The sequence below is a fragment of the Camellia sinensis genome, chromosome 3 (genome assembly GCF_055761805.1).
Source record: "Camellia sinensis isolate YWXY chromosome 3, ASM5576180v1, whole genome shotgun sequence".
Classification (NCBI taxonomy): Eukaryota; Viridiplantae; Streptophyta; class Magnoliopsida; order Ericales; family Theaceae; genus Camellia; species Camellia sinensis.
The window spans coordinates 196,051,724-196,065,393 of NC_138963.1; the positions used below are offsets into that span (position 1 = coordinate 196,051,724).

At 33.2% G+C, this 13,670-nt stretch overlaps 1 protein-coding gene and 1 long non-coding RNA gene across 6 annotated transcripts; both read right to left on the reverse strand.

The window, feature by feature from the left end:
- Nucleotides 1-1,681: 1,681 nt before the first annotated feature.
- On the reverse strand, nt 1,682-7,466 carry LOC145823019 (beta-adaptin-like protein A). 5 transcript variants are annotated; one of them, XM_082921819.1, is made up of 8 exons: nt 7,359-7,466; nt 6,882-7,003; nt 6,645-6,744; nt 6,283-6,398; nt 5,837-6,003; nt 5,479-5,688; nt 3,689-3,763; nt 1,682-1,882 (listed from the first exon to the last, which is right to left on the reverse strand). In XM_082921819.1, the coding sequence occupies exons 4-7, from the start codon at nt 6,368-6,370 to the stop codon at nt 3,704-3,706; spliced, it is 525 nt and encodes a 174-aa protein (XP_082777945.1). In that variant the 5' UTR covers nt 6,371-6,398; nt 6,645-6,744; nt 6,882-7,003; nt 7,359-7,466; the 3' UTR covers nt 1,682-1,882; nt 3,689-3,703. The 5 variants fall into 5 exon arrangements, 3 of the variants coding, with proteins under 3 accessions (XP_082777945.1, XP_082777943.1, XP_082777944.1); XM_082921817.1 differs by having other exon boundaries at nt 6,169-6,398; XM_082921818.1 differs by having other exon boundaries at nt 6,169-6,398; nt 7,341-7,466.
- Nucleotides 7,467-8,652: 1,186 nt separating this feature from the next.
- Nucleotides 8,653-10,405, reverse strand: LOC145823020 (uncharacterized). The gene is made up of 4 exons (XR_014365064.1): nt 10,255-10,405; nt 10,083-10,161; nt 9,346-9,418; nt 8,653-8,854 (listed from the first exon to the last, which is right to left on the reverse strand). It is a non-coding gene; the product is annotated as an uncharacterized LOC145823020 (long non-coding RNA).
- Nucleotides 10,406-13,670: the final 3,265 nt, after the last annotated feature.

The following is a 13,670-nucleotide window of genomic DNA, read 5'->3' on the forward strand; positions in this document are numbered from 1 at the left end:
CAAATTTCCATCAATTAAATTACATATACAAATTGGACACCCTATAAATAAATTTAATTCGTAATAATCACAATTCTCAATCCTCATGACTTAATCAACTCTAATTCAGACCCAATTAATAAAATATCAATTTATAGATCTGAATCGAATATTTAATTAAGCTCCCATACGGCCCGATACTCGCAATTAAACTAATTTAATTCACCAATTATATTCTCTTGAGCCATGTTGGCTTTCAATTTCTAATTCCAAAATAAATCCTCAATAGAATCATATACGAATCACACTAAATCATTCTTATGACCCCAAATTAAATTAGAACAATGGACATTTGAAATTCAAATCTCCTTAATTAATTAAGTGCTATTCATTATACGTCACAGAAGCAGAAGAAAACACTGATGCAAATTCCAAGAAAACATTGATTCAAATTCTATAGTGTTGAAGCTATTGTTTAGTGTTTTATTTGCATCTCATTTTCTAATTGCAGGTTTTTGTATTTTTAGTTGCTGAGTATGAAACTCCAACGAACTCCTTGAATCAGATAAGCTTTTTAGCAGTCGGTGGCATGCATTATTACATCATGAGTTCATTTCAATTTGGCATTGAATATTATTCTTAACCTCAAGCTTCATTTCAAATTTCATGAGGTTATTATGGAGCCAGTCAGTTTTTGTCCGATGTCCTTTGCTGGATAGGTGCAGTCGGATCATTGTCCAGATCATTCTTAGACTCCATTGCATTGGGAATTTCTAATTTGAATGTGGATTACTTACTATAATGTTTCTCGATTCTTGAAATTTTTTCCCTCTACTCTATGTTTCAGATATTGGCATACATGATGATAAATTTAACCGTTTGGCTTAAGAAATTTTGCTCCTTAGCTTCTACATATTTACAATGAACATGATAGACAATGTTTAAAAAATTTGAATGTCTTTATTATTATGACTAATATATGTAACATAGTGATAAAAAGCCAACCGTGGTTGATGCCTTTTGAGGTTACTTTGGACTTAAGTCTTTGTATTATAATTTTTTAAGCTTGTATTGCCAGGGAAAAAAGAGAAACCTAATCGACACTGCTGGAAATTAAGCTTTTAGCGGCGTTTTAAAAACGCCGCGATAAGTGTCAAAAACGCCACTAATTCTTTTCGTGACGCTTAGCACCAAACGCCGAGGACGCGGCCGTCGCTATAGCATTGTGGCGTTTTAAAAACGTCATTAATTTGTTATAGACGGCGTTTTTCAAAACGCCGCTAAATGTGGTATATATGGCAAAAGTGACGTCATGACAATTTTTAGTGACGCTTTAGAAACGTCGCAAAATTTTTATAGGAGGCGTTTTTCAAAAACGCCGCTAAATGTGATCCATACTGCAAATCTGACAACTTTTAGCGACGTTTTAAAAACGTCGTCATAGCTTTTTTAATTTTAAAAAACCTATATAGTGGGGTTTTGAATAATGCCATTACATTCTTATTTTTTTAATTGTTTTTTTTTTTTGAAATTATGCTAATTTTATGTGGTTAAACTAAAAAAATACTTGTAATAAAATTGCAAAGTAGCACTAATATGAAACAATAACTCCTATTTTCATTCAAATGAACATTTGTCAAAAGATAAGCCGATTATATGAAAAGCTGTCAATTAGCAAATATATTAGTAATTCACTTTCCCATTCAATTTAATATCCAATCACCATTAACTAAAAAATAACATATCCACAAATCATGTTTTAACATTTGCCAAAAAATAATAAGAAAAACATCAAGACAAACTCCATGAGTTATGATTTAATTTAATGTCTTGTCCTTGTTACTAAATTCACTGAACTCAACTGATATAGCATAGAATCTGTAGTCTTCACTGGTCTAGATACCTGCATCAGAACATGAAAGCCAAATCAGGTAAAGTGCATAAATCAATAATAGTAGAAGTGTTACAACTATAAAACATAAGATCTACATTACAACTCACCATCTGTTGAAAAATGTTTTGTACTTGGAAAAACAATTTAAACAAATCAGTCATTTCTAAGGCTTTGAAACAGCAAAAAAAGGCAGAAAAATAACTTATATCTAGTCATTAACTAGAAATAAGCCATCAACCAATTCATTGTATTCCTCAGCATATACTTCTGAAGCCATGAACTCTGGTGTCCCTAATTAACCTCAAAAAATAGATAAAAACTAACTCAATGATTTCCCTTAATTATGTCAATCAACCAATCATTCACACATAAAGTTACATATCATCACAAAAAGTCATGTTATACAATAGATATGTACTGTTTCATGGTCCCAAAAGTGAACATTTCAGTGACAAAATTGGTATGTACTGTTTTAGAGTGCACCAATGAAACACAATAATGACTGAGAAAGAAAGTGCACATTGAAGTAACTGAAACAAGAATAAAAAAAAACTGAAGAACTATTCCGAAGTTCAACCGCGTTGAAAAAACAAAACACACTATAATGAATAACAGATATATTGAATCAAATGTTAAATCAAAAAAACACAAACAAAAACAAAACAAAACTGCAAACTTGCCAAAACAAAACTGGAAAAAAAAAACAAACAAACAAACAAAAAAACACTACCTTATAACTAGTAAAAAATTGATAAAATAAAAGGGAAAATCATTGCGTATTATTCATAAATATGTCATAGTTAATGTTCTGCATTCCACTGATCAAGTGACCTCACTTCAACCGTTGTATATTAAACAGAAAAGGATAGCGAATTGAGTCGTATCTATTTCAGATATGATTTAATAGAAGCTCATTTGTACCTAGTTTTCCATAGCTCTCGATGAGATCAATTTTAGACAAAACATTGATGTGGGAAAGTTCCAGATGTAACATTGTTGATAGAGAGAGAATCAATGCACTCACATACTTTCCTGGATCACTGCACAGGTGTGCATCTACTAAATGCGCAACCGTCAGCTGCATAAAATGAAGCCCATTTGAATTCCAAAAAAAATGGGGCCAAGGTATTAGGTTAGAGTAACTGGGCATGTTAAACAAGACCATTTCAAAAGAAGCTTTTATTTGATATTGACATGTTCCTACCACTTGAATTTCATTAATTACAATGCAAGAATACTAGTAAAGGATTCATGGGATTTGTATATTGAAATTCCAGTGGTATGGGTAATCTTGTTAGTTTGAAGATACTATCTATCAGAAATTTCTGTCTCACTGGTTAGATACCATCTTCAAGCTTTAATATCTCTTCTTTGTAAGTGTTTCATGTTGGAGGAAAAAATATACTTGGTATAATGGTACTCAGCCAGTGGATATGTGCTACAATGGCTGCTAGTATCTATGTTGCTTGTCTCATTTTCTGTATGTAAAGTTTATTTTTTTTTTAAAAAAAAAATTGATTTTTTAAAAAATAATTTGTTTAACATGTAGCTTTAAAGTCAATTTTTTCAAAAATGATTTGTGTTTTAAAACTAGTAACAGGAACGACATTCTCACAGTTCTCTTATTGCATTAACTGTCATGTCTAATGTATAGTAAGTTAGTAAGATGCAAATGATAATAAAACGATTCAATATTTATTCTGGACCTGATAAATATGAAAGCATGACAAGAACCTAGAATCCAGGATGGTTGATAATCACTTCCAAAAAACAAAGAGTTACAAGTCAATGCCAATGTAGGCCTTGAATACTAACCTTTGAGAAGAGGCTTTAGTTTGGACTCCAACCAGTCAACATTTTTCTCCAAGTAATCCATACAATACACAAGACCTAGTTGAACATGGTAGAAAAGAATTAGCTGTAAGGACATCTAGCTGGAAATTCTTTGTTCGAATTTAAGTCACTAGTATTTTCAAGCATCAGAGATTTCTCGGAGAATAAAAGAATTGATTTGAGACCAAGCCAGTATCCAGTGATATTCATCCTCCATCATCACCTTTTCACATGGAGACAAGTGAAAAGGTCTACAATAACATTATGTGCTCCAACAAAAAATTATTTGAAATAATAAACTAGGCAAATTTTGGAAATCATCCAATAATGGGATTAGTTATGAGGCTGCAAAATGACAGGATGACCTCAGATCTGAGCAGCTCTTAGCACAGATGTATAACATAAACTAGATGGAGAAGAAAACCTAAGCTACACTATGAGTTTGTGGTAGTGAATACGAGATTATGTCGGATTAACAATAAAGTTCGAATTAGAAGTAATGAAAGCACTTTTAAAACAAAATAACAATCAGTAGGCCAAAACAACTCTTTTCAGCATACAGCACCTAGATTATGCAGGAATGGCCAAACAGATTTTAAGCAAATGACAAAATATAGCACTTTAAGTTGAGATTTGGTAATAATTTATGATCAGAGAAGATGCAAAGGTGTTGCATGTGACGAGGAATGAAGTATTGTGGAAATAGACATGGGATGCCAGGCACAACAATTCTCTACCTTCTACAGACAGGAACAAGGACATGGCCACATGTTTAAAACTGTACTGTATTAATTTTTTAAAAAAAAATACATAAATTTGTTTTGAGTTTGTGCATTCATGTGACAAACATTAAGAGTGAAAATATAAAATATTTTATAGCTTCAATGTGAAGTTATTGGACAAAAGGCATGATGTGTCTCTCCATAACAGTGTCCGTTGTCCAAACAATACCTAAGGCAGGTGGAACTCATGTCATAGGGATGGCAATAGGGAGGGTTAAGCATTCAAGCAGCCCTCCCTTGGCCCCGTGATCCCACTCGAAACTACAGCCTGGCCTGTTCAGAGACATGATTCATAGAAAGCTTAATACCAATGACATGATTCATAAGTAATTATCTTTGACTTCCACAGTGGTGCATCTTATGTAGGAAGCATGAAGAGAGTATTTATTGACCATCTACTTTTGCATTGCCACATGGCTTTGCCATTATGGCGCAAAGTAGAAATTTAACATAAAACTTACAACCAAGGAACAAAAATATATCTTACAATATATTTATATATAAAATACATAAATGTTCTCCTAGATGCTCCCAACATTAGACTCTTCTAAGTGCCCCCGCCTCTGCTTCATGCAACTAAGATCCAAAACCCATAAAATCCCTCGCTGTTTGGTATGAAAAGTTCTAATTTGTGAGTTTGTGTGTGTTGGATATTTATTTCCAAAAAAAATCAGGTCTTCCACAACTTTTAATCAAAGTCCCAACTTGTTTAAAAATCTGCTTGCCTTTAGGTGGCTCCAAAAGCAAAACCCAAAAACAGTTCATAGGACTGTTATAAGGAGAATCTGTGTCTAGATTTCAAAGACATCAAATCAACCTTTTGCATTTGGCAAACTAAAAGATTCCTCAACTCAATCAGCCAAGCATATTAGTTAAAAAGTAAAAAGTAAAAAATAAAAAAAAATCCAATCAATACTGACTCTTATGAGAAAAGCCCAAATGAAGGTGTAACACGTTAAGTAACATAGATAAAATTCACCCTTGTGATACCTCAGCAGAATGCTCATCATCCCAGCTGTCAATTAGACTTTCCAAGACATAAGGAGCATCCTGCATGTCTTGACAATACTCTCCCAACATCCAAATAAGAGCTGCCTTAGCTTTTGGTTCTTGAACATTTTTGCTGCTGATATTCCCAACAACTGCAATACAATCGTGGCTCCATTGAAGATATTTCCTGAGAAGATCTTTTACAAGCACCTACATAAAGAACTCTAAAGTTGTAATAATCTGGACAACAATACTAAGAAAGTTTAAGTTGCACGCATTTACAATTTCACAATGTTGGCATTGGGGATATTATCAAATTGAACATTGCAAGTGTTCAGCAAGCACAGAAAAATTTTACCAGAGTTTCAGCTGTCACATAGTCCTTTTCCATCTCCAGAAACTGAAGCAGTCTGTCTACAATAGCATTCACATCATACTGCTGCAGAGCTATTTTCCCAACAGCTCGAATTGACTCTCTTGCAATGGGAATATCAACATTTGCAGCATATTCACATAATTCTGTCACTGAAATGGACTCAACAAGATTACAATGCATCAGTCATACTTGAATAGTTCACAAGAAAAGACAACACCTGCGACCAAAAAATGGGTCACCAACAAGGACAAAAAGATTTGCCATGCCAGCTATTTCTGTGAAGCATTATGTGACTGCTATGGTATTTCACTTACCAATTTCATAAGTATTGCTCTCATTGATTTTAAGCAATGAAGGAACACTTAATGCTTTGCACAATATTGATACTTGTACCTTATCTGAGAGCATACCGAAGGTGGGAAATCAACCTGCAGATTGCTGCTGCTGGGTTGAAGTATCAGCTGAAGTACTCTGCAAGACAATTTCTTCATCAAGTCTCCACATATTGCCAGGCATGACATTCCCACCTGATTAGGTATTAATGCTGCCAAAACCAATAGTTGACTTGTCATGCTCAGAATTTGCAGTTTGTCTTTTTCTTTTTTTTTAAAAAAAAAGAACCATTTCTAAAAATAAAACAAGAATAAAACCATATAGTACTTTCAGCATGACTTTCAAATCAAACCAAAATATGTTTATCAGATTCGGAGATGTGTTGGAGTCATCATTCCACTAACATACATTGTGATGTTCAAAAGAAGCAAAAATTGAAAAGAAAATAGGAACAAACCTCAGGCCCCAAGAAATGGTTCATATAGCTGATATCACAAGAGTATGGTGCCCCAACATACTAGATGCAAAAAAAATCAAATGTGGGAAGACAAGTCAATCTGCATCAATTATCAACATATTAACCTTCTATCAAATCCTGGCAGAGGAATAAAATAACCAACACGACTGGAAATAAATTCATAGAAATAAAGACCATGTATTCTTCAAATCATTCAAAGTCATGTTAAAGTAGTACCTTCAAAGTCAAGTAAACCCTAACAATGTGGGAAGACAAGTCAATCTGCATCAATTATCAACATATTAGTGTGACATAAGATCTACATTACAACTCACCATCTGTTGAAGAATGTTTTGTACCTGGAAAACAATTTAAACAAATCAGTCATTTCTGAGGCTTTGAAATAGCAGAAAAAGGCAGAAAAATAATTTATTTCTAGGCATTAACTAGAAATAAGCTATCAACCAATTCATTTTATTCTTCAGCATATACTTCTGAAGCCATGAACTCTGGTGTCCCTAATTAATCCCAAAAAATAGATAAAAACTAACTCAATGATTTCTCTTAATTGTGTCAATCAACCAATCACTCATACAGAAAGTTACATATCATCACAAAAAGTCATTTTACAACAGATAAAAAGTCATTCTTGTGTCTAATTACAAGAATGAAATGAAACATATATGGAAAACTCACATTAATATTCCTACTCACATATTCCCTTGCCATGGTTTTTGTGAGGCCAAGTACCCCTGCCTTTGCAGCATTATAATTGGCGTGCCCAACGTTACCAACAATTGATGCTATGTTGATTATCCTTCCTTGCCACATCAGCAATTAAGATAAATGGGAGATTGAAAAGCAAAAAGATAATAAATAGCTACCAAATAATTGAAAATTTTTTTCTCAATTGTTTCTCAAAATATCAAATTTCTTTCTCAATTGTAAGCAACTTGTGATGCATTATGAAAGAGCATGAAATGAGGAGAGAATTGAAATATTTTTCCAAAAACTATTTCTGCTGCAAATTTGAGAAACAAACTTTCAAGTGGAAATGCATCAAAATTCGAACTGTTGGGTTAATTATATCCAAATTTTATTAATTATTGGTGAATATCGACTTATTCCCTACATGAATGAACATGTATATTTTAATTAGTTTAACTATGAAAATGTAAGAAAAATACTTTCACACTCAAAAACCACCTTTAGAATAGGGCATTAGTATAATTTTTATAGATGAGAAAGGGTCAATACATATAAGCAGCTGATAATGCAAAGACAAACAACGAAGTATTTTGCTTGCTTGCCCTGCTGCAATGTTGCTAAAGTGGCACACGCTCTAAAGACTGATGCAAAGGTGTACTGATCTGGTGTCAAACCACTCTGTCTCATCTTATAATAAAGACTCAATCCCATTTCTACAAGACCATTTTGCACATGACCAGCAATTATTGCATTCCATGAAATTAAGGTAGTCCTCGACAACTCATTGAACAGACTGCCAGCAGTTACTAAATCCCCTGCCTTTGCATACAATATCAACAATTTGGTTACCAAATATTCATTGGGAACAAAGCCAACTACCACCATTTGTGCATGGATTCTCCTAATACTAAAAAGATCAACCAATAAATAATTGGTATAGTGGTAATACAATAAATGAAAACTCAATGAATTTGTTAAATTGTCAATACTAATACTAAAAAGATCAACCAAAATGACCAAAAATCAAAATAAAGACATTGGGGCTTTTAGATGCCTTCAAATTCCTAACTCTTAAAATATTGTAGAAATAACTAAGTGAAATTGAAAATTAGGAGTTTATGGGAGCCCCTTATGATTGTTCTGTATATCATCATCTAATCCACTAGAACCAATCATGTTCTTCTTGACACCAAAGAAAAAGATACGATTATTATTTAAGTTGAATAATTTGAACTAAGACATACATGGACACCTAAATACAGGGATTATTATCCTATAAGTTCACACTAAAATTGGCTACAGGCGCAAATTATACATCGACAAATAATGATATATATATATATGTAATGAATGGATGAACGAGTAAACAAAATACAAGAATGTCATCTATCAAAATTGACGAGCGAAGAGAGCTGTACCGAATGGGTGTTCTGATTCTCTCCCTTCTCCAAAGATATCTGCGAGCTTCTTCTAGGCGCTTTGATGTGACCTTCTCATGTTTCCTGCACAATCATCCAAAGTGGAAACTACAATAAACAAAACCAATTGCTCAAGCAAAGATTTGCACAAATTGTAAAACTCAGTGCATTATGGCATGGTAAAGTTTCAAAACATAGTGAACTTCTGGTTAAGATGCTTCTTTTAATGAGATTTCGCACAAAGCTTCACACTTACTAGATTTCTTCAAATGGACCCAAAACATTTCAAATTTAAATGTGCATGCACGTGTAGACACACATCCTGGGGAAGAAAAAGACTAGTTTCCAACCTTTTCACTGTATTTTCTCAAATTAACTAACACACATCAAGAAGCATTCACTAAAGGATTCCACAACTCTTTTACTTAATCAACATGCTTAGGTGTTAATTATCTTCTTATGACCAAAGAAAAAAAGAAAAAAAAGAACTAAAAAAAAGAGGCAGCTCTGTTTTTTGTTTTTTCGAATGTTTGTGGATAGTGATGTTTAAAGGAGAGGGAAAACAAGTGATGTACCCAGAGCTCGCTGGATCTCTAATCTCAAACTCATCTGTCATAGCATCATAGCCACATATTACAACATAGTGACCTACAGAAGATTATAGTCCAGTTAGTAACAGATACAGATGTGGCATGCACAATGAATATACGGGGTTACTGGCCATGAACTCAAATATGAGATAGTATTAGTGGCAGTGAGAGGACTAGAAATAAATAATTTGGAGGAGAAAAAATGAGACAAACGCAAGATCATGTTCAACAGTTACTTCATTAAATCAGAAACAGTTAAACCCACACATTCATCTGCCCCTTTTTCTCCTACAACTCCAACTGATCCAAAATGAGTTATTTGTAGTTCATAAACAATAACGAAGTTCTCAAATTTCAACATTCCACCAACTATATATATATACAAGTCACAATAACAATCTACATCAACTTGGAAATCCAATCAATATGTTGTTCAAAGTGAGCAATTTATTTTGTCAGATTTTTCATCTTGTGTTTGATGAAAAGGAGATGACCCTTCGTCTGAGCCAGGGCAAAAAAAAGGATGATTATTCAATCAATACATATATAAATTCATATATATACTTGTATAGAGAGATTTTTAAGAGAAAAAAAAATTATCCAAAAAAAAATACAGATAATGTGTACGCATATAACGAGATTGTGCGAGAGAGACAGAGATCGAGAGAGATTGAGAGATCGAGAGAGAGAAGAATCGATAAAACTGAGATTGGAAGACCAACCTTCAGACGGCGCTGATCTTGCACAACCTGTTTAGCACGGGCCCTAACCTCATATGGATCAATCTTGGATTGGGGCTAACTAGAGCATATACAACTCATCAATCACTGAAACGGAGAGAGAGACGGGAAGGAAGAGCTTCAGAGAGAGAGAAAGAGAGACGGTGGAGCTCACCTTAGGAGACGATGGTGTAGATGATGATGTAGACGATGGTGCAGATGGTGGAGACCGATCTGAATCTCTGAACTCTGCGATGAAATCACTGAGATGAAATCGCTCTGAATCTTTGTGATGAAATCACTGAGATGAATCTCTGAATGGCTCTGATAAGGGTTTAGAGAGAGTTAGAGAGAGATTTAGAGAGAGAAAGAGAGACAGTGGTGGAGCTTCGAAATCGTTCTGAGATTTAGAGAGAGAGAGAGCTCGAAAAGTTGGGTCTTAGTCTGAGATTCAAAATTAGGCTTTGAAAAGAGGAGGCCAAGCGCAAGCGCGTGAGGCACAACACATTCGGAGGCGTTTCAAACGCCTCCTATTATTAAACGATGTCGTTTTGTTGAACAAATATGCGACGTTTTAAAAAACGTCGTTAAATGTTAAAAAAAAGTGACGTTTAAAAATGCGTCGTTAAAAAAACGCCGCCTAAGCCTCTTTTTCCTGTAGTGCGACCACCAGTTATGTTTCTTGAACTGTTTCTTTAGGTTAGACCTAGAGATGTTATAAAAAGTATGGACAAAGCCTTTCACACAAATATTATATTGAACTTCTAGAGAGAGAGAAAAGTAGTCTTTCATGAGCTTGCTAGGTATAAGAAGCTATAGGTAGAACACACATTATACGAATGCTAAAAATGTCACAAACTTGAATAGATATTATTTGAAAACAGTATGACGCCAAAAACTAAGTGCAAAAGGCATCAAGGTGGCATTTTAAAATTTTGGCTGAAGTTTAATATCCTCATACGAAGCCAATATATCACAAATTCCCAAAAAAAAAATCACAAATTGTGAAAAAGATAATCTTTTATAACTGCATAATCATGAAAACTTACGGAGTACGGACACTTCTAAGAAATTGGCGGCTTGACGTTCTCGATATGCAGTATCATGTCGTAGCTTGTTATATCTCTTTTTAATAATGTCATATATATACTTTGTTAAAATATGTCATATATACTTAGTTTTTGGAGACTTGGTCGGAGCGTCAGTGGAACCATGGAAACTACGATACAGGTTCACTGTCGAATTCGATTCCATCAAGCTTTGTAAAACCATTGCCACTTACTGGTGAGTAATTCATTCACAAACTATTCTTACAATCCTTTACTCTTTTTTGATTTGTTTTTCCTGATTCCATTATAGTAGTTGCTCTGCTTCTCTTTTGATTTTGATCCCTTTGTATTAACATGGAAAAATTAGAGATTTTTTGTCCCATTAATTAATGTGATTATTGTGCTTTTAAATTACGCAATAGGATGGAAGATGATTTTCTGGTTTTTGTTCTAAACCCACAACAATACTAAAATCTTTGAGGACTGTTTTAGGTTTGGATTTTCTTTCATTGATCCATTTTTGTACTTATTGCTTTTTCTATAATTTAATTAATTTTGACCTCATTCTATTTAATTAATTTTGACCTCATTCTGTTTAAATCTTGATTTACAGGTGGGAGACATAATTGTTCTAAAAAGTATCATTAGGCTAACAGAAATAATTGCAATCGGAGTGCTTATACGCATAAGGGAAAGAACTAGGACCTGACTATTTGAGGCACATGTTCAAGTGTCAGTCAAACCTAATGAAAGCTTGATCCGATCATATGGACTTGTCAAAACAATTGGACAAGTTATTGGAGCTCATGTTGTTTGGCTTGCTCCATTTGTGGTATGTTTCTTTCGTAAATACTAATTTCATTAACAAATTTATATTAACTTAATATAGTTTCAATTACTTTTATATGTTTATCTTTTGGATGTAGATTTCACAAGTTATGGATGCTAGCCGAGAATATTTATACAAGTGATGAAAATTTGGGAACTGATTTTATTTTTATAATTTGTCTCTCCGAAAAATGGATATCACTATGACTTTTCAGAACTTATGGTTGGAATAATTTTCTTTTAAATTTTTTTGGCTTTAACTTTGTTGGTGTGGTAGAATATTTTATAATTTTGGCAAGGGATTTTTATTGCAATATAAATAAATTTATATTTCAATAATAAATAATTGATTGTGGTTTGAATTTTTTATGTTTTTGATGTGGTGATCTTATGGTGGTAATATTTGTTTATTATTATGAAAATATTACAAGATGAATGAATGTCAAATTAATATAGGATGTGATAATTAATATTCAGTTATTTATAAAATCAATTTAATTTTTACAAGCATTCACGTATGCTTAGTTGTAGCTTTTAAAAGTATCAATGAAAATAATATATGTGTGGCATTTTGTAGTAGTGATAGTAGCTTTGTAAAGTGTCATTAAAATAAGTTCCAATGACACTTATATCCATTTAATGGCACAAATGAATTGGATTTAGTGGCATTTTTTGAAGTTGTTATACATATCAATTGTGAGGTAACAAGCGTCATTAAAAATTCATATTGTGGCATTTTTTAGATTGCAAGTCTTCTTTAATGGCACTTGATAGTGTCACGAATAGTGTCTACTATAACATTAAAGTGTCACTGAAAGTTTTTAGTCCTAATAGTGTAATGACACTTACAAGTGTCACTAAAGTGCCACTAACTCTTTTTTTAATGACGCTTGATAATGTCACAAATAGTATCTATTATAATATCAAAATGTCATTGAAAAATTTTAGTCATGATGGTGTAGTGGCACTTGCAAATATCTACCGTGGTACGGATATAAATGGCACTTGTTCAAAATGTCACAACACTAAAAAATGTTATTAGAAGAATAGTTTTGTGGCACTTTCAAATGTCACTAAACTAAGAAAATGTTGTAGTGTGTTTATCATCTCTGGACTTTTGAGAAACTTACAGAAATTGATCATGATTAACAGTGTAAAACGAACTAGTTAGAGTGGATGCCCATGTTCTGTTTGTTAAAAATTCTTTTGAGATCAACTTGTTAAAAAAATAAATTAAGTTTGAACACATTTAAAATTTGTAATGCTTTTAAATCAAATTTAAACACTCTCCACTATTCAACTCAGTATATATATAAAAATCAAAGTACTCAAATTCACATCGATTGAAACGTGTTTAAAATCACTTCAAAGAATAAAATTTTCGAAATCGGTTATGTTTTAAAGTGAAACTTGGCAATCATGTTCTAAACTTTTTGCCAATGCATGCTCTCTTTGTTTAACTAAAGGCAAAGACACCAAGACAACTCAAGTGTCTAGTATTAAAAGTTGGAAAATGAGTTGGACCCCCAGTGGGGGTGCTGGGGGTCAACTCTGATTGGCTGAAAAATTGTTTTTTTTTTTTTTTTTTTTTTTTTTTTTGGTTTGAGCCAGTGGACAGTTGCCACCTGTCACTGGGGTTGCTGGGGGTCGCCCCCCACTGGGGGTCCCCAGCATTGCCCTTTACGAAAAGATGTGTACAAAAGTAGAAAATAAT

What these genes read in the sequence shown, in the direction of transcription:
- LOC145823019 (XM_082921817.1), bottom strand. Translation starts at nt 6,262, where the DNA reads ATGCTCTCAGATAAGGTACAAGTATCAATATTGTGCAAAGCATTAAGT. An exon ending in ATGTGACAGCTGAAACTCTG is followed by an intron (nt 5,689 to 5,836) that starts GTAAAATTTTTC and finishes TTCTTTATGTAG; the next exon opens with GTGCTTGTAAAAGATCTTCT. An exon ending in ATGATGAGCATTCTGCTGAG is followed by an intron (nt 3,764 to 5,478) that starts GTATCACAAGGG and finishes ATGTTCAACTAG; the next exon opens with GTCTTGTGTATTGTATGGAT.